This window comes from Gymnoscopelus microlampas (assembly GCF_963454915.1).
Source record: "Gymnoscopelus microlampas genome assembly, chromosome: 13".
Lineage (NCBI taxonomy): Eukaryota > Metazoa > Chordata > Actinopteri > Myctophiformes > Myctophidae > Gymnoscopelus > Gymnoscopelus microlampas.
Window position 1 is genome coordinate 16,528,602 of NC_139950.1, and position 19,981 is coordinate 16,548,582.

The 19,981-nt window shown below is 41.2% G+C and overlaps 2 protein-coding genes across 7 annotated transcripts in view; both read left to right on the forward strand.

Moving 5' to 3' along the window:
• Window positions 1-295: 295 nt before the first annotated feature.
• Window positions 296-16,514, forward strand: LOC311058833 (transcription termination factor 2-like). The gene is made up of 25 exons (XM_084076348.1): window positions 296-324; window positions 471-539; window positions 2,350-2,421; window positions 3,530-3,635; window positions 4,173-4,259; window positions 4,880-4,949; window positions 5,311-6,216; window positions 7,190-7,310; window positions 8,229-8,402; window positions 8,992-9,143; window positions 9,614-9,695; window positions 10,065-10,169; window positions 10,402-10,552; window positions 10,675-10,780; window positions 11,472-11,656; window positions 11,940-12,093; window positions 12,207-12,298; window positions 12,433-12,518; window positions 13,025-13,164; window positions 13,508-13,687; window positions 14,094-14,152; window positions 14,334-14,487; window positions 15,163-15,245; window positions 15,692-15,766; window positions 15,966-16,514. Exons 3-25 carry the CDS (start codon window positions 2,394-2,396, stop codon window positions 16,108-16,110), a joined length of 3,441 nt encoding a protein of 1,146 aa, XP_083932474.1. The 5' UTR covers window positions 296-324; window positions 471-539; window positions 2,350-2,393; the 3' UTR covers window positions 16,111-16,514.
• Window positions 16,515-17,513: 999 nt separating this feature from the next.
• Window positions 17,514-19,981, forward strand: part of slka (STE20-like kinase a) — a 45,196-nt gene continuing 42,728 nt past the window's right edge. For all 6 annotated transcript variants that reach the window (XM_084077255.1, XM_084077258.1, XM_084077259.1 and 3 more), the window contains exon 1: window positions 17,514-18,153. In XM_084077255.1, coding sequence (XP_083933381.1) covers window positions 18,004-18,153 — 150 coding nt within the window. In that variant the 5' untranslated portion in view covers window positions 17,514-18,003. The remainder of the gene's footprint in view (window positions 18,154-19,981) is intronic.

Here is a 19,981-nt window from a genome sequence, read left to right on the forward strand (position 1 = left end):
TGAACACTTTTACCTTTGGTACTTTAAGTATATTTTGATGCCATTATTTTTGTACTTTTACTCAAGTAAATTTTGAATACCGGACTTGTACTTATAACAGAGTATTTCTACAATAGGGTATTGATACTTTTACTCAAGTAAAACATGTGAGTACTTCTTCACCATTGTCAATAAGGTATCCAATCAATCAATCAATCAATCAATCAATCAAGCCCGGAAGGAAGTGCGCGGAACTGCTTATTTAGTGCCTGTGTTGTTAGAGGGACACGTTAGTCGTTGCACACACCTGGGTTTAAGCGGGAGTAAATGTTTGTTTAGTTGCGGGTATGTTTATATTCTGTGTTTTCTTCTTTAAGACGTTTATCTTGGTTGTTACAGTGTGCAATACACACTGTGTATATTTACACTTATAGCTTGTGTGCTTGATGATGTGAACGCTTTATTTATGTTATATTTCATTATGTAAACAGTTCCCAGAACTTCTTACCAGTGGGTGGATGGTGAAGTGAAACAATAAGCCAGAAGTTAAAGGTCTAAAGGTGAGTCAATGGCAGTATGGCACTGATGGAAGAAGTACTCGCATGTTTTCCTTTTAAGTTAGAGCAGTGGTTCCCAAACTTTTTCGTGCCAAGGACCCCCAAATAGACACTTTTAGACTGCTGACCCCCATTTGAAAAGAAGCCAGGGACCCCCATAAGAGAAGATTTACGGCTCTCTAGCAGTGATTTCAACCATTTTAATTTCAAGGACCCCCAGTTTGACATGCATTAGGCTACGGACCCAAATGTAATGGCATGTATGTCTCTGGGACCCCAATTCATATTGTAAAATCAATGTTAATGTAACTCTGAGTGTACACATGGAACCAAATGGACCCGTTAGGGTCCATTTGGTTCCATTTGTACACTCTCAGAGTTTCAGACCCATAAGGGTCCATTTGGTCCCTGTCCATCATTTAGCTGGGGACCCCCTGGAACCCCCTTAAGTACCCCAGGGGGTCCCCGGACCCCACTTTGAGAACCAATGAGTTAGAGTATCAATACTGCAATAATCAAAATCTATAAAGTAACTATTAACTAAAGTTTTCAAATAATTGTAGTGGAGTAAAAAGTGTAATATTTGCCTCTGAGATGTAGTGGAGTAAAAGTGCTGAAAACTGGAAATACTCCAGTAAAAATAACTCAAGATTGTACTTAAGTGCTGTACTTGAGTAAATGTACTTCCTTTACACCACTGCTCGGTTGTACAGTGTGTATTTACACTTATAGTTGGGTTTGTGCTAGCTCTGGTTCAGAGCGTTAGTGAGTTCCCTCTAACGCTCTGGAAGACCCCTCGCTCTGGCCATGTACAAGGAATTCCACCTCGCCGCCAGCGCTCAACTATAGTGAAAATAAACTAAACCATTTCGCTACTTTGGGCAGAAAATAAAATATGTCAGCGAGACGGACATTATTTGTATTTACTCCACAGTGCCCTCTACAGATCTGGAGGATTTGGGGACTTACCATTAACCAAAATGTAGAGGGCACTGTGGAGTAAATACAAATAATGTCCGTCTCGCTGACATATTTTATTTTCTGCCCAAAAAGTGTATTTTACAGAGTAGGTGGGGTGCGATTAGGCGTGCGCAGTTGGAGAATAGACATTCAACAACCCAAAACAGCCTTTGCTTCGGTGAGTAGCGAAATGGTTTAGTTTATTTTCACTATAGTTGAGCGCTGGCGGCGCAGTGGAATTCCTTGTACATGACCAGAGCGAGGGGTCTTCCAGAGCGTTAGAGGGAACTCACTAACGCTCTGAACCAGAGCTAGGTTTGTGCTTGATGATGTGAATGCTTTGTTTTATATTTCATGATGAACCTTTATGCTGATAATTCAAACCCGAAAACGTTTCCTGCTTACATGTGATTGGTCAATGTAATATGAAATGACTACTAGTGTTGCCATGTCCCCTTATTATAAGCGACTTTGGGCTTGTTTTTCTGCAAAGTTGCTTGTAAAATATTGGTGTTAACTGTTTTTTGGTCTCGTTTCTAAAATATAGTTGCTTATTTGGCCTGTTAACTAATGTCGTTTAAACCAGTGGTTCTAAAACATCTAATGTCAAGGACCCCCAAATGAATATCCCCATCTGAAAATAATGTTATGACAGGGACCCCCATACAAGATTTGTGTAAATGTTTCAAAAAGGTTTTATCAAAACTTGTTCCAACATATTTTTTGGGGGAAATGGCAGTTCTACAAACTCACAACACGTCGCATTGGTCATTTTCAAATAGCCAATGGTATAGCCAGTTCACACTGCTTTTCGGCTTGTTTTCATAGACCTGGTTGCTTATTTCTCTCACAGAAGCTGGCAAGACTGACTGCGACAGCTGATAGAACAGGAGGATAATGGAAGAAGTTCTGTGTGATAAACATGGTAAGTAGATGAGAATGTTGTGTCTAGTTTTCCTTAATGGCATAATACATTTGGGAAATTAACCACCCTTTTAAAGTGGTGGTTTCTCAAACATTGCCAAATGACAAGGCAAGTTCTGTTTTCTGTGATTACTAATAGGCTGAAGCTAACCAATCTCTATCTGTGTATACCCTTTATGGTACCAGTGGTGTAAAGCAGTGGTTCTCAAACCTTTTCGTGTCAAGGACCCCCAGATTGACATTTGTTAGCCTGCGGACCCCCATTTGAAAAGATATGCCAGGGACCCCCATAAGAGAAGATTTTTACAGCTCTATACCATGATTCTCAACCATTTAAATTTCAAGGACCCCCTGTTTGACATGCATTAGGCTACGGACCCCCATTTGATGGCAATTCTATCTCTGGGACCCCGATTTTATATTGTAAAATCAATGTTAATTTAACTCTGAGAGTGTCAGAGTTACAGACCCATAAGGGTCTATTTGGTTCCTAATCTATCATTTAGCTGGGGACCCCCTGGAACTCTGTCAGGGACCCCTGGGGGTCCCCAGACCCCACTTTGAGAACCAATGGTGTAAAGTAACTAAGTACATGTACTCAAGTACATTTTTGAGGGATTCTTTACTTTACTGGAGCATTTCCAATGTTCAGTACTTTTGCTTCTCCACTATGTCTCAGTGGCAAATATTGTACTTTTACTCCACTACAATTAATTATTTGAAAACTTTAGTTACTTTGAAGGTTATTACAGAACATACATTAACCACTTTAACCCTATTTAGAGACTTACGAGCTCACAAGTGACGCGTTGTGAGCTTGTAGATCTGCTATTTTCAAAAGATCTTTATACATGACGAACTTGTGAAATGGGGCAAACTGCACATTTGCATAATGAGATATTTTACATTTGGTACATAAAGTATATTTTGATGCCAATACTTTTGTACTCTTACTCGGGTACATTTTGAACACAGACTTTTGCTTGTCACTGAGTATTTCTACATTGTGGTATTGATACTTTTACTTAAGTAAAACATGTCATGTCAGTACTACTTCCACCACTTTATATCACTTAATTAACATTGGAACCTTGTCAATGACTGTACAGGACGCCTGTGCATGTTGAAAACGGGCATCAGAGATGGATCCAGCAAAGGAAAAAGCTTCTATGTGTGCGTTGACAAGCAAGGTTGTGATTTCACACAAACTGCAAGGTATTAGCTTTTATTATTCCTCCTTGGCTAGGATATACCTACATTGTATTCATAGACTTCATATTACTAAATGTTTGTGTGACAGCAGTAGTTGTACAACGTTTTCATTCATTATTTAATGGAGTGAGACAGGAGGTTTTGGACTCTGCTGCTGCCAGAGTCCCTACCAATACCTAGCCTTGGATAAAGACTATCATAAATGTATTTCTTTGCTTTCGTATCATAAATACAAAAGCAAAAAAATACATCACCAATAGCAAGAAAGTGCAGCATATCACTCCAGTTCTTATATCTTTACAGCGTTTAAGAATTGATTTCAAAATACTACTGTTTTGTTTGTTTTTGAATCATTGAATGGTTTAGTGCTAAAATACATTTCTGTATTTCTGGTAACTTTTTCAACAAAACTGAAGTTAAATTGTATATCTTTTGTGAGTGGCAAAAGTGACAGTAATGACCAGCAGAGGCTGCTAAAAATCGTTATTTGTGGACCTGCATTCTTTAACTTTAACCTTTCATGTGCCTCCCTTCCTTTAGTGTGAAACCATCCCACTGCATAAACCATGAAGACTCCATGGTAGAACTTCAAGCTCTCACATGTGATCCGTGTGAACAGACCTACAGGTGTGTCTGCTTTGTTCTTATATCATTCTGAAGCATGGCTTAGAAAACGCAAGAGACAAGCACAATGGAATGTCAGAACAGCTCTGTGTGTAAGAGTTTACGGGGACACTGGATATGTGCTTGAACCAGCTCTGTTTTACAGAGGGTTATGAGTACCACCAATATTTTCACGCAGATGACACTGACTTATCCATTGACATAAATGTCTTTATGGCAATCCGTCCATTAGATTTTGAGATATCTTCTATGAAAGTGGAATGTTTGGCTTATGGGTGGTGCCATTGGGTCACAAAAATCAAGAGTTAATTTTTTTAATCTGTGTGTATATCCAAGTGGTTTGATTTTGGGTGTTCGCTATATTATTTGATTAATCAAACACATTAGAAAGTGATCCCAATGTTGTTTTTTAGTTTAGAATTACTCGAACTACAAATCTGATCCACTTGGACACCCACAATAAATCATTTGCATAAGAAGTTAGAGGTGCATAATGCCTGTATTGTATACATGTACAGTATGTATATGCACGTTTCTCTGAATATAAGTTGTGTGTGTGTGCGCCTGGATATGTGTTTGAATCATGTGGTTGTTCATGTGTAACACTGAAGCTGTCTTTACAGGTTATATTACCGTTGTGTTGTGTCGAAGAAGGCAGGAGTGAAGTGGTGTGGGAATGTTCCCTGGACTCCAGTAAGGCATTACTTGACTTTGCATTTATAGAATCAAGTATTTGTTCATCCCTCTGTAAATTCAAAGGGTCTCAGTTCAACTTCATCCTCTTAAGCAGAGCTTTTGAACATATACATTTCTGGTAAGAGTTTGACATATGGTTGAAGTAAAGTGAGCTTTCCATTGACTGCTCATACAGCCTTCATTGGTTAGATCAAGTAATATCCTTGTCATGAGTAATGCGACTGAAATCTGCATCTCACATATGCCTTTTAATATTGGCCTAATTGTTTCTCCCCTATTATTCCCTTATTTTAGTGTTTTCTTGATCACATCCTTGAAACCAACATTGACTAATGTCTGCTGTTTTCCCTCCTTGCAGCCAGAGAAGGAGAAACGGAACCCATTATCCGGCAGACCGCTTCAGCCCTCCTTCCTGCCAGAGGTTCGAAACCCTTTCAAGGCTGCGGAAAAGACGGACCACCCGGATTCTGTATGGAAGAAGATGATGAAGAAGATGACGGAGAAAAAAGCAAGGGAACAAGCAAGTGGGAGACTGACAGCAAGCCAGGAAAGCAGAAGTAAAGACTGCAATGGTAAAGAAGATGCACATAGCAAAATCGTTGAAGACGAGGACAGCGGGTGGTCGTACTCGTCAGATTCGTATAGAGGTAAACATCTTCCACCGGGAATGAAGGTAAAGAAAAGGGTTTCAAATGAGGAGAGAAACGTCTCCAAAGATGACAGTGAGAAAAACGTAGTTGGTGAAGTGAAAGAGAAAACTAAAGATGGCCATAGAGAGAGATGCCAAGAAACCAGGAACTATAGTACCGCTAGTGTCAAGTCCCCACACACCGACGGAGCATGCGAAATCCAACCGAATCCTGACAGGGCCTCCACCCAACAACCGACTGGTGCTATCGAAACCAGTCACAAGACAAAGGAGAGTGCTTCCAACTCCTCTCCTGTTGGTATCACTCAGGCAGGCCCTGAAGAAGACACCCGCACCTCCCTGTCTTCTGACAAACTCACAAAACCACATGCCACTCACTCCAAAGAACAAGATAAATCCAGATCTGACAATGCAAGCATTGGCGTTGATGATGACGACAATGATGTACTGTTGGTGTCAGTGAAGCCTGCCACTCAGAGGACTCCCCCGGTGGCTTCCGTGCAGAAGACCCTGACCACCTTCCCAGGGTTCCAGCAGTCTTCCCAGGTCAGAGGTCAACAGGAAGATCCCAGAGAGCTACACAGTCTGCTCTCAGCCCAGCTCAAACAGAAAAAGGTGAGGGATGGATGATTTTTGTGTGTTCAGTGGAAATCAAACATCTTCCTCTGTGTAGGTGGTCTACCAGATGGTGTAGTCCAGTGATCCTCAACCTTTTTGAATTTCTAGGCTCCAAAGTTTGATATGCATTAGGAGATTGACCCCCATGATTTTACTTATATCTCTTGAACCCCAATCTACATGGACCCTTTGGTTCCAAGTACGCTCTCAGAGTTACCGATCCATCCATAAGGGACCAGTAGGAGTGTCTGTATGCTCACTACAAAATGGGCTGTAATATGTGATGTCCCCGACAACAATATTGATACCTAACAGGGTCCAGGGGGTAATTTTAATCCATATTTATATGTTGGATTGGATATAATAAAATGGCAAGCTCACAAAAGATTGCTGTGCCGTGCTGCAACCTTGTACATCTGCTATTTTTTTTAAATGTATATATTTTAAATGCATCTTCTCCTCTGGGGGTCCCTGGCAAATGCATATGGATTTGGGGGTCCTTTTTACGAAAACGTTGGCAAACCACTGGTCTAGACCACCAAAACTGCAGAAGGCAGTGCAGGATATAAGACTGTTTTTGTGAGATAAGATAACTATGTATAATAGTGTAACTGTCATAGGTTCTGTGGCATCATAGAGGACCAGTGTGTAAATTGACTACTTCTTACTACTCACTGCTCTATTGAGATGCACAGGTCCATGTGTACATACCGTAACTGTTCTTTATCATTGAGATGCGCAGGTCCATATTGTTGCTGTAGAGCAGAAAAATCGCCTTATTTTAACTTATGTACCCCCCCCCTGTAAATGAATGCCCTACTTTGTCATACTACAGTGTCTCACAAAAGTAGCATTTATTATTTTGAATCCTGAAAAGTAACGGATTTGGACATACAGTAATGAGGTTTACACCCGACAGCAACAATATGTAACTATTCCTTTGTCTCTCTGTCTCTCTCCCCTCCAACAGGCCACTCTGTCTGTAGTGAATGTGTCTGCTTTGCCTGATAAGGGGGAGAGGCTGAAGAGTCAGGTCAAAGATCTGGAGGATGCACTGGAGTCTCTGAGCATCACCGCTGCCTCTCAACCTGGTAACACCTTCCAGCTGTACACCCGGATGTGGCATACCAGTGGTGCGCAAAGTGGGTTCTGGGGACCCCCAGGCATCCCTGGGTGGCTTCCAGGGGGCCCCTAGCAAAATGAGGAACAATTTAACCACTTTAATCCTAATTTGTATTTTGGCCATTTGAAAATGTTTGAACCATTTAGAAAAATCGAACATTTTGGCCACTTTGGAATAATTTAGGAATATATTTTATGGGGGTCCCTGGCAGAAAATATTTTGGATGGGGGTCCACGGCCAAATAGATATACATTTTCGGCCTTGACATGAATGTTGGCGAACCACTGTCGTATACCACCTGGAGTTATAGCCAACCCCCTGTCCCTCTTCATACTGTATATCGTTGCTGTCCGGCAGGAACCAGCTAACAACATTTTGACGCTTTTGCATTTCTTTCCATAAATCAGTGCTATTGAACACCCTTTACGTCTGTGTGTTGGTAAAACAAATATTGAACCAATGAAAAGTGATTCTGACAAAACCAGCTAACTCCATTGGATCCTCAAACATTCTGCTAAACCAGCTAAGTCCACCAAAGGGGGGTGGAGTTAGCTGGTTTTGCCGACTCCATGCTCCACCCCCTTTTGACCTCCAACCTCACTGTGAGCTTGGAGGTCCATTCAGCTGTTCTTCAATGATCAATCATCAATGATGAACAAAACCTCCTAACTCCACTTTTTTTTTTTTTTTAATTTCCTGAAAAATGAACATTTTGGAGTTAGCTATTTTCTGCCATACAGCAGAGATATATATTATATATATATAATATACCCTGCAAAACTGCATAAAAACTATAGTTTTGTTGAAGTTACCTCAGAGATGTGTGCCAGCGATAGCTGTTATTGCTACCAGTATTAGCTTTCTCAAAGGAATTTCACCCTTCCAGAGTCCCCGAGCGGAGCTAGTGGTGGCGATGCCAAGCCAGCGGCCCCTCCCTGCCAGAGCAACCCGTTCAGTCGGCAGGGGGGCACAGTCCTCCTGCCGTACCCTCCAGCCTCAGGCCCTCTCCACCTACAGGCCTCGGGCAGCTCTAGCCAGGGTTACAGCCACATGAACGGAGGTAATGAACACACTGTACAAAGAATATTGTCATGTATGCAGCTTCTTACAGGTGCTTTTATATAAAGTTTTCTCTCTGTTAAGGAGACACCTTAAAGTACCATACAGAGAGTCTGGCATGTTCAGCCCATTGACAATGACTGGCAGTAATGTCAACAATACCGTCAGTCATTGTCAGAGTCCCGACCATTTTCCAAAGCATACTGTAGTTTGCCACTGGATTCCATTAATTTCAGTACAGTATGACTCAAAACCTGCTTGAGACAGCAATCGAACACCATTACATTTCTCTTTAAGTTATGTCTGTAAGTTATGTTGTTTTTTTTATTACATTTTGAAACACGGATTTGTTCAAATGTATTTCTGAACAAAATTCAAACATTGATTACTTGATGTTTAGACGACATTAACTCAATTATTCAGGCGAGACAAGTGAATGACTCTGAGTAATTCAAGACATGACTCAATTGTACTACAAAGTAGCGTGTCAGTAAAAGTGAGTGAACAATTGATTCAATGGGTGATGCTAAATCATTGCCTTAAATTTGAAACTCATCTGCCAATTAAAATGTTTTTCTTGTGGTTTACAGCACAGTCGGCAGCATTCTACGGGGGGAGGATGACTGATGACCGCATGCTGGCTGTGAAGAACGCCACCTCGGAGGCCATCGACCACCTACACAAGTCCATGGAGTCCTGTCCTGGTCCGGAAACGGAGGTCTCAGACCCCAAGGGAATCAAGGTTAGGATGTCACATAGTTAGATAGGAATCCCTCCCACTTATTTAGATAAGCGTTTCCCAAAGATAGGGTTGTGACCCGTTTTGGGTGCTGAGTCTGACCCATTTTTATGAATCGCATAATTTTTTTCTACGTTTCCTACTAAAAAGAAGGAATAACTGAAGAGTTTTGCTGGTGGTGATTCATAATGTATTTTTGTAAGATTGGGTACTGTGGACTGTGGAGACACCACATTTCTCAGTTTTTCTCGAGCTGAAAAAGTTTGGGAACTCCTGCGTTAGATGTGTTGGTTTGTTAAGAATACCACTCAGTCAGTTGGTTCCTGTTTTGTTTTCCTTTGTTTATTCATTGTTTTAAATCTACTGTATATGTATCCTGATGCGTACTCAACCACACTGTTAGGCAGCTGCTGACGTTCTCTTGTGTTTTAATGGTTCATGTACATGACTCTGTGTTGTGATTGGTTGACCAGGTGACTCTCTTGGCCCACCAGAGGCAAGCTTTAGCCTGGTTGCTATGGAGAGAAAACCAGAAACCCTCTGGAGGAATTCTGGGTAAGATTAATCTTTTTTATCTATTTGCTCCATTTGAGTCATGAGCCTTCCCTCCTACATGCTGCCTGGCTGTGTATCATAAATATTAAGGGGGAACTTCTCATTTACTTTTGTAAAAGAGAAACTGGGGACATTATGCAAAAAAGGCATTAAATACCTTATCATGTATGTCTTGCATGATCATTCTATCTGGAGTCAGATGATTGTTGTCTACATGTGGGTGGGTCATTCTTTGGTTGAACTTGTAACTAATCTTCTCTAGATGAGAAAATAAGCCAAATTCATGTGTTTCTTATGACATTGGTGATCATTTTTGCTCAATAAATGTGCATGCTTCCTCCCGATACATTCTCCTCGACCTGCCTTTAGCGGATGACATGGGTCTAGGGAAGACCCTGACCATCATCGCGCTCATCCTGGCCCAGAAGAAGACAAAAGAGGACAAAAAACTGGACAGCTGGATATCTAAGAATGGTTGGCATCTATACTGTACACACACAGTAGATATATCTAACCTAACTACCCTAGTCAGGTAGATGACATGATACCTGATATAATGGAACATATACACCAGGTTGAGAAATAAATTGTAAAAGCTAATCAACATTGAGCCGCACGGTTATTGAAAAATAATGCACTGTGCTACAGAGGCAAAGTTTACTGGCATCTGTTTGTTTTTTAAATGATTTAAAACACTATTTTCTAGACTCCGGTCTGGTGGTCTCCACGGGCACTCTCATCATTTGCCCCGCCTCCCTGGTTCACCATTGGAAGAACGAGATTGACAGACACGTCAAGACAGGAAAACTGAGTGTATATTTGTACCATGGGCCCAACCGGCAGAGGAGCGCCAGAGTGTAAGCGCACACACACACGTGCATGCTTTTTTTGGACTATATGTTCCCCGTAAATAATAATTAATAATTCTATAAACTATTATGATTAGTGGTATTATTGAGTTCTTCTGTGTGTTCCTCAGGCTGGCTAACCATGATGTGGTGGTGACCACATATAGTCTGGTGTCCAAGGAGATCCCCGTGCAGAAGGAGGATGCTGAGCAACCCACCAAGGATTCAGACAGAGTGGTACGCAGACTCAAGAAACATCACTAACAATCAAGTTGTTATACATCTTCTGGAGCTGAAATGCCACGCTGACTTTGCTGCCAGTAGGCACCATAACGTTTTAGTGCCTCTAGTGGCGCTGCTCTAAGGAGCTCTGTCTGTCCACCACTTTGGTATAGGGTACATATCAAAAAAAAAAAAAAGATTACATCCTAGATTGCCATGTAATGTTTAACTTCATGAACCCCAGACAATGGTCAATTGGTAACCCAATACCCTTTTGGTCTAGCCTCTAGCGCTACCCTTGCACACAAATTGTCTAAAATTGAAATGGACAGATGAACCCAATTGATTTTGGTGACCCTGTGGCCATTACACTTTCCCTTTGGCCAACATTTTCAGTTTAATGAGTGTAATGAGTGTATACATGCAAAGTGTCATCAAGTCTGAACATGAAAAAAGCACGAGACTGAATGTATGAATGATGTTTTTACATGAAATTGTTTCCTTTTTATTGGACTGGACAGTTAAGAATGGCAGAATTGAGTGAATGAAGAGACTGAATTTTTGCTTTGTTGAGATGCAACAGTGAAAAGAGACGGAACTATAGACAGGGGAGGAATGACATGATGCACCACCATCCCTCAACCAGAAATCGGACTTGAGACACATTAACTGAACCCTAACAAACTTTTGTGTTCGATTTTTGTAGCCGTCAAATGCGGGTCCTCTGCTGCGTGTGGCTTGGGCCCGCGTGGTTCTTGATGAGGCACACAACATCAAGAACCCCAAGGCTCAGCAATCGCAGGCTGCATGCAGGCTCAGAGCCCAGGCTCGCTGGGCCGTCACTGGAACCCCCATCCAAAACAATCTGCTGGACATGTACTCCCTGCTTAAGTAAGAGAACATGTCTGTCATTTGGGTGAAACCAGTTTGCCTGTCTTGATGTGAATAAAAACATTAAGTGCCTGAATTGTGCATTTTCGTCTCGCTATTCCTATTTTGTATTGCCACATTAATTCTGAGTTATTCTCTCGTATAAACCTTGCAATTTGGGCCTTTTTATTCAATGGTGGAAATTATCATGAATTGTTTCTTACATTTAGGTTAATTAAAATGTTTACCCATGATGCATTACTCAAACTTAATCTCTCTCACATTCCCTGTGTCTCTCTGCCAGGTTCTTGCGTTGTTCTCCGTTTGACGAGTACAAGCTGTGGAAGGCTCAGGTAGACAACGGCTCTAAGAGAGGAGGGGAGAGACTCAATCTCCTAACCAAGAGTCTCCTGCTCAGACGCATGAAAGACCAACGGGACTCCTCAGGAAAACCACTGGTACACACACACACACACACGCACCCCCCTTAACAATATTAATGATAAGTATGAGAAAAGGAACACTTGAGAACCGTTGTTGGTGCTGACTGAAGGTACTGTATGTGCTGCAGGTGAACCTTCCTGACCGGACCTGTGAGGTTCACCGTGTCAAACTGTCAGAGGATGAGCAGGCTGTTTACAATGTGGTCTTCGCACGGTCAAGGTGTGACACACAATTATTTGTAATAAACAATCATGAATTGAAGTTAAGAAAGTAATAGAACCCCCATACCTTGTGTGTGTGAGGCATTCTATGGACATCAGTGTTGGTTAAAAATGCATGTTCTTCTTGTCCAGGTCCACTCTGCAAAACTACCTCAACAGACACGAGGGAAATGACGTGAATAAAGGAAGTACTTCCACTTCCAATCCCTTCGACAAAGGTGAGATATCAGACGGTTTATCGCTGCGGTTGAGCACTGAGATCGATGCAGACTCTCCAATGACTTTAGCTCCAAACAGAGGAATCTGGGCGTGCAACAGTTATTTGATCGAATCAATTTAATCAGCTTTCTAAAATGGCTAAATAGCCAGTCCACAAGCTCGCTAATTTTGTGACAATCATGGATAACAAAGTAGAAAATATGTCTTAAGTGTACATTTTTTGATGTATAAATAAATATACGCATGTGTGTGTGTATGTATATGTGTGTGTGTATGTATATATATATATATATATATATGTATATATATATATATATATATATATATATATATATATATATAAAATGCTTCTCAATTAATCATAAAAGTAATTGATGGAATTGGTAAGAAGATAATTAATAGTTACAGCCCTGTAGGAATTTATAACTGGCACTAATTACAAGGCAAGATTGTTGAGTTGAGGCACTAAATTCAGTTCTTTTTTGTATGTGTCTGTCCATCTCAGTGGCCCAGGAGTTTGGTCTAACCCAGTCAGAGTCTGCAGTGACATCATCGTCCCAGCAGGCCGCCAGCACTGGTGTTCACATCCTGTCTCTGTTGCTGCGCCTCCGACAGTGCTGCTGTCACGTCTCACTGCTCAAGAAGGTGCACTATATCGGGCAGACTGATATATCCGTCATTTTTTGACTGTTTTGACTACATCGTTAATGGCAATTATGCAGCCGATGTGTCCTGATTTTTAACCACTTTCACCCTGGTGTCCCTATTTTGGGCATATCTTATGTAAACATAAGCTTTCAAAGAATTTAAAAAAATGCATATCTACAAGTTCACAACACATGGTAACGTGACAATGTGTTCTCTCACACCACACGCATAGTGGCACCACTTTGCATTCAAGTTGTCTGATGAAACACTGCTATGCAATTAGTTAGTTGACTGATTCTGATTTAATCTCATTAACTGTCACTCCCCTTCTTCTCCCCAGACTCTGGACCAAACTGAACTGCAGGGTGATGGCATAATACTGTCCCTAGAGGAGCAGCTCAATGCTCTGTGCCTCTCCTCCAGTCCCTCATCATCCGATCCAGACCATAAAGACACTGTGTCGCTCAATGGCAGCCGCTTTCCCGCCCAGCTCTTTGAGAGCACCTCTGACAGCACCAAGGTCTGTGCCTAGCTGCTGTCATTGTACTTGCGTAGCTTTGAAGCTGCAATCCTTAGGATTTATGACCGAGGGCTGAAATTTCTACTGCTGAGCTAAGACGGAATGCCCGTTTGGGCAGAGGAAATATTGCACTTTGAGCTTAAAGCAATACCTCTTGTGAACTAGTAGTGTTCCTACCCTACCACACAATCTATATGTCTCAGTGGAAGAGCAGGGATACCACCCCCAGCCAGTTGTGTTAGTTGTATTATATTAACATACTCTACTATACCGATTGGTCAAACGTTTTATTCACTAAATAACATTTGGGAGGATTGCAGCTGTATTGGCAAGACTTAGAACTTAAAAAATAAATAAAAATTAACTCATGAGGATAAATGTCTTATGTGTTAATCTTTCAAACCAGATCTCTGCTGTTATGACTGCACTCAAGGACATCAAACAGAAAAGCAATGATCAAAAAAGGTAACCCCTAAAAGTACCTAAAATATATCATGCTCATTGACGCTGTAGTGGTTCTTCACCTCCAGAACCACACACTTGTTGGCCTGGGATCGAATTCCACTAGTGCCATCTGTGTCTTCACTAAGCTATCTCCCTCAATGTGTTTCTACACACATACTGTATTTGTGTGTGTTTCCTCCAGCGTGATCGTGTCACAGTGGACAAGCATGCTTCAGATTGTGGCGGTCCATCTACAGAAGCTGGGTCTGAGTTACGGGGTCATCGACGGCTCCGTGCCCCCAAAAAAGCGCATGGACCTGGTTGAGGAGTTCAATACCAACCCTAAAGGACCACAGGTAGCCCTAGTTTACACACTCTCTAAATGTTTTAGCAGAGGTTAGGGTAGTATGGTTAGTAGGCGGCCATCGATCATGCCTGCCATTACATTAAAGTAGATTTATTTTTATTTTAAAGATTGGATATATAAAGGGATATTATTGTCTCCGCCAGGCCGAAGGCACGCCCGAGACTATGTTTTTTTGGCACTCTGGGCTTTGGAGTGAACATTGACGTGTTTTGTTTCATTGGCAATGAATGAATTAACATTGCCCTATTATTGCACCACCAGGAGGCAGATTGTTTTGCAAAACTTTTTTTAAATATTACTCCACAAATTGTGTCCAAACATCACGCAAATCAGTACACATTATCTCTATAGTCAAGTGATCAAGACGGATACATCCGATTTTCTATATTCCATCCTAATTGACAAATTCAGAATATTGCTGGCCCACAATAACCTACCTGACCTGGCGGAGACCTGTGCTCTGAGGAGCACTTTTTCTAGTTGTAAATGAATTCCTATGATTTGCATGTAACAGGCTTAGTTGTAGACAGACGACAGGCAAGGTTTTGGGTCAAAATACACTTTATTTCCTTGCTGTTATAGAATGTGATATAGAAGGTGTCTCTCACCCCACAGTGCATTTTTGTTATATTTAAACAAGTTTCTGGGGTTGGTTTTCTCCAAGGTGATGCTGGTTTCTCTTTGTGCTGGAGGTGTGGGGCTCAACCTCATTGGGGGAAACCACCTTTTCCTCATCGACATGCACTGGTGAGACACAAACAGACACACACACACACAGACACAGAGAAAGCGAGTAATTGCTTGCCAGTAATAGTACTGGCAAGCAATTCCCAGGATTAATTTTATTTTGGCTGGTGTGTTTGACAGCTACAAGCGAAGGTGGGGACATTTCAGAATGGTAAAAAAAAACTAACCCCAGGCCTGAGGTCAGTTTAGTTAAAATTCAGCCGGCTACGTCAATTGAGAAACTGAAATGACACATGCTCAAATGTTTGAAATACATTTACTTGAGTAATTGAGTTTAATTCTTACTGTCTCACATATACAATACAAATTGGTATAATGAAAATTGCAGGTAATTTATATTCTGTCACAATTGTCAACATGAACTAACACAGAACAGATCAACTCAGGTCCGATATAACATTATTTAAAAGGTGAGCTAAGCCCGGAACTCATTGTCTGTTTGACAGGAACCCAGCCTTGGAGGACCAGGCATGCGACCGCATTTACAGAGTGGGACAACGCAAAGACGTTACCATTCACAGGTAAAATATTGAATACATGAGTCCTCACAGGCAACGTAAATTACCTCACATGTGTGTTTGCAGTGTACTCACAAACGAATCGCAGATCACATACCAAATCCCAGGGGCTTCTATATTAGCTCCTTTTATGTACATTTCCCCTGACAAATGAATAAATAAATACATGTGAATTTAAGTTCTCCTGTGTTTTTGTGCTCAGGTTTGTGTGTGAGGGCACAGTGGAGGACAAGATTTCCATCCTACAGGGGAAGAAAAAGGAGCTGGCCCAGAAAGTCCTCTCTGGAACGGGAAGTTCCGTCACCAAGCTCTCCCTGGCTGACCTCAGGGTCATCTTTGGGCTTTGAGGCGATGTTGGTAGAAGACCCTGTCACACTGCAGATAACCAATACACCAACATAGCCTGTGCAAAGTTGATGCATCACACTAACGGATAAATATCAGCTATAGCCATCAGTGAATGTCAACTTCTTTGCAGGTAGCATTTTCTGCTCTGTCTGCTATTTCCATACTAGTTCCATACTGTATAGTGTAGCACAGTGGTTCTTTTTAATGTATTTTTGCAGTCCCATCTTACTGCAAAAAGGGAAACACAATTCCATGTCTGAGCTATAATCTTAATTGTAGCGTTTTTGCCCAGTCTATAAGTATTTTGTAAATGTTCTTAGTATTTTGTAAATGTTCTTAAATTGTAAATGTTTTTAAATGTTCAAAGATGAACCAGCCCATATAATAAAGCCTTTTAAACGTGCTTTTTGTATTTGTCATTATATCTGCACATTTATTTTATTGGTAAAGCCTGAAAAGCAAACATTTGTGTTCCCATGTGGAATGCAAACAACACAATTAAATGAACGCAGTTGTATCAAAATCTTTTTTCTCCCACCTCATAGCTGACTTGTTATGCATTCATATCCATGTAAACACTTTTAAAATATTACTTTGGGTTAGGGTTTCATGTTTCAATATATCTCGTTTTCAATTATAAAAATGTTAAAATTCACTCATTACATTTCCTATAATGAAGACAATGGATGATGTTATCAAGCTATAATAGACAGTCATTTATTTTTCATAAACCCACACTTTATTTTACTCCTAATAGCAAATGCAACTGAGGACAAGTTTCTCTCACACTCAAACATGAAGACATTGAATTTTAACAATTTGGGGAGAATTGAGCCACACTTCTCTGCTGGGTCAAATTTGACCCTTAACACCACAGATGTCTTTATTTATTTTTTTGAGACCATCAGAATGAACTAAAACGGTGGTAATTCATTTTGTTGCGTTAAAATAGCTGTGTCTGAGGATATGAAGCCTTAATTGTTCCAATAAAGAAATATAAAGGGTACGTTTTACCTATTTAAACTTGAAAAGAGTCAAAAATCTCTATACTATTCTGTAATCACTGATATTGCAGTGTTTGTTCAGACTATATATACCATACTATCTATATACACACACGCACACACACGCACACGAGCAAGCTAGTGGCATATTCACGCCACAAGATAGAGCCATCGGGTCAATAGCGGGCAGCAGTGAACAGATGGAGAGGAGGAGGAGGGAGTAGAACATCATTGGCTGAACAGATGGAGAGGAGGAGGGAGTAGAAGCAGTGGAACATCATTGGCTGAACAGATGGAGAGGAGGAGGGAGTAGAAGCAGTGGAGCATCATTGGCTGAGCTGCTCTTTGAGGGGAGTTGTCAGGATACAGATACCGCTAACTTCTTCTCTGGACCGGTTGGGGGGCCGAGCCTTACACAGCCTAACTAGCCGAGGCGTGCGAGAGAGAAACCTTTAAAGACTTGGTCCCTTTTCTCCAGCACTGAGGGCACTTCACTACAATGGCGGCTTGTTGCGTGTTACCAAGGATGTGAGAATATAACAACAACAACGATGATGATGATCACCGTCTAATGAATTCTCCTCAGACGGGTTCAAAAGGCACTCAGACAATGTGTGCCGCCGCTACACGGTTACTTTGTATCATCTGCGTCTAGGCGAGCTGCGTTACAATGTTACCACTTTCGTGTAATAATAACCACAGAGGATGATGTTTTCTCGCTACTAGTAGCCGCTTGGACACTGCGTTTTTGGACGATCAGAGTCAGAGGAGGCTACGTTTTTCTTGGCGGAAATAACGTGAGTCGAGGAGGAGGAGGAGGAGAAGGAGGACGCCACATCTAAACAGCTCTCCTCTCACTCCGTAAAGAGAGAAGGACAGATCATCATCATGTCTTTCTTCAATTTTCGGAAGATGTTCAAGCTGGGCCCGGACAGGAGGAAGAAGCAGTATGAGCATGTCCACAGGGACGTCAACCCAGAGGACTTCTGGGACATCATAGGAGAGCTGGGAGACGGAGCCTTTGGCAAAGTCTTCAAGGTAATGTCAACACAACATGGAACTAGGCCTCCTCCTACAGGAACTCCGAGAGAGGGTGTACAAATGGAACCAAATTTGGTTGCATTTGTACACCCTCTCTCAAAGTCTTCAAGGTAACAACACAACATGGAACTATAATAGGCCTCCTCCTGTCTCTTAAATCTAACCCAGAGAGGGTCCATTTGGTCCCATTTGTACACCCTCTCTCAAAGTCCTCAAGGTAACAACACAACATGGAACTATAGGCCTCCTCCTGTCCAGACACTATACACGTCTTCTTTTGATTGAATACTACATTAACATGGTTATTAACAGTACAAAGTCTTGAAGGTAACATTAACACAACACTACATGGAACTATACAGGCCTCCTACAGTCTCCAGTCACTATACCGTCTTCTTTTGATTGAATACTCCATTACAGTGGTGTTCAACCCTTTTCTTACCAAGGTCCATTATTTATTCTGCATTATAAGCCACGGATTTCACCATTTGATGAGATTTAGACTCTCAGACCCTAATATTTTGTCCACAATTCCATGCTGTGTTGACATGGTACCAATAGGAGAGATAACAGTGAAACGTTGATCAAAATAACAATTCTTCTGCATTCTCAGACTTCAGACTTCTTGTCAATTAAGTAATGCAGATGTTTTAACAATAATTTTAACTCTTGAGAGTGTAAAATGAAACCAAATGGCTCTATAAGGTGGTCCATTTGGTTACCAACTCCATCATTTAGTTGGGGATCACCTGGAACCCCCTCAAGGACCACTGGTGGCCCCCGGACCACTGGTTGAGAACCACTACTCTATTAACATTATTAACAGTACAGGTATAGTCCAGTCAAAGGTTATTCTAAAAAGCCCCAGGGGCTTGTTTCCATTGTGGTCCATAATATTGAACTCAATTCATGGGTTATACATATAATACTGACAATACAAAACAATTCACTACAAAACAGTGGAATAAAGCTCAGTAGGCCTAGAATGATAAGGTATATTTACAGAGAAAGGACCTTAATCCACACAAAATGCAATGTAGGTATGATATATATAGGTATATGGATTTAAAAAATCTATGTTTCATGCATGGCTAAATAATATTAATCAACATATTTCTGTAGCATGTATACACTAAAGTTAGTAGTATTCTTAAATCTACTCCGAGAGGGTGTACAAATGGAACTAAATGGACCATAGCAGGGCCATTTGGTTCCATTGTGCACACCCTCTTGGAGTTACAAATGTATTATTAGTGTGTGTGTGTGTGTGTGTGTGTGTGTGTGTGTGTGTGTGTGTGTGTGTGTGTGTCTGTGTGAATGGCCTCGATTATATGGGTTATTATGGCTTTAGGGTCATAAAGCCATATCTCATGACTTCTAGGCAGTTCTAGAGAAACAGTGATAACACTGGCTCCATAAATCATAATTTCAGTCTAACGTGTTATCTGACATTTTATTAATAACAAATGGCAGCCATTTCATTAGAAATAGCCACTTTGGCTATGGCAACTCATTGCATGTTAACCATCTTCCTGATTAGCATCTTTAGGAAATTAGAGGGAGGGACTATTATTAGCTGGCCTGTTATTTTATTCATTAAACGTGTCTCGGGGGCATTCCTGTTTCATTATGTTCTGACTCGAGTCTGGGGCTTAATTCCACTTTCAACTGTCAGTTGGAGAAGTTAGGAATTATGACTTTGACTTTGTCATTCAGTTGGAGCCGGCCTTGGTTGGTCAACATTGAGGCATTGTAGGTGTGGCGTGCTTTCAGAAAGTAAACATTGGGAATGGGAGCCACCACCTCAACCTACGACAAGTTTATC

What these genes read in the sequence shown, in the direction of transcription:
- LOC311058833 (XM_084076348.1), top strand. Translation starts at nt 2,394, where the DNA reads ATGGAAGAAGTTCTGTGTGATAAACATG. An exon ending in CAGACCCCAAGGGAATCAAG is followed by an intron (nt 9,144 to 9,613) that starts GTTAGGATGTCA and finishes TTGGTTGACCAG; the next exon opens with GTGACTCTCTTGGCCCACCA. An exon ending in GCACCTCTGACAGCACCAAG is followed by an intron (nt 13,688 to 14,093) that starts GTCTGTGCCTAG and finishes CTTTCAAACCAG; the next exon opens with ATCTCTGCTGTTATGACTGC.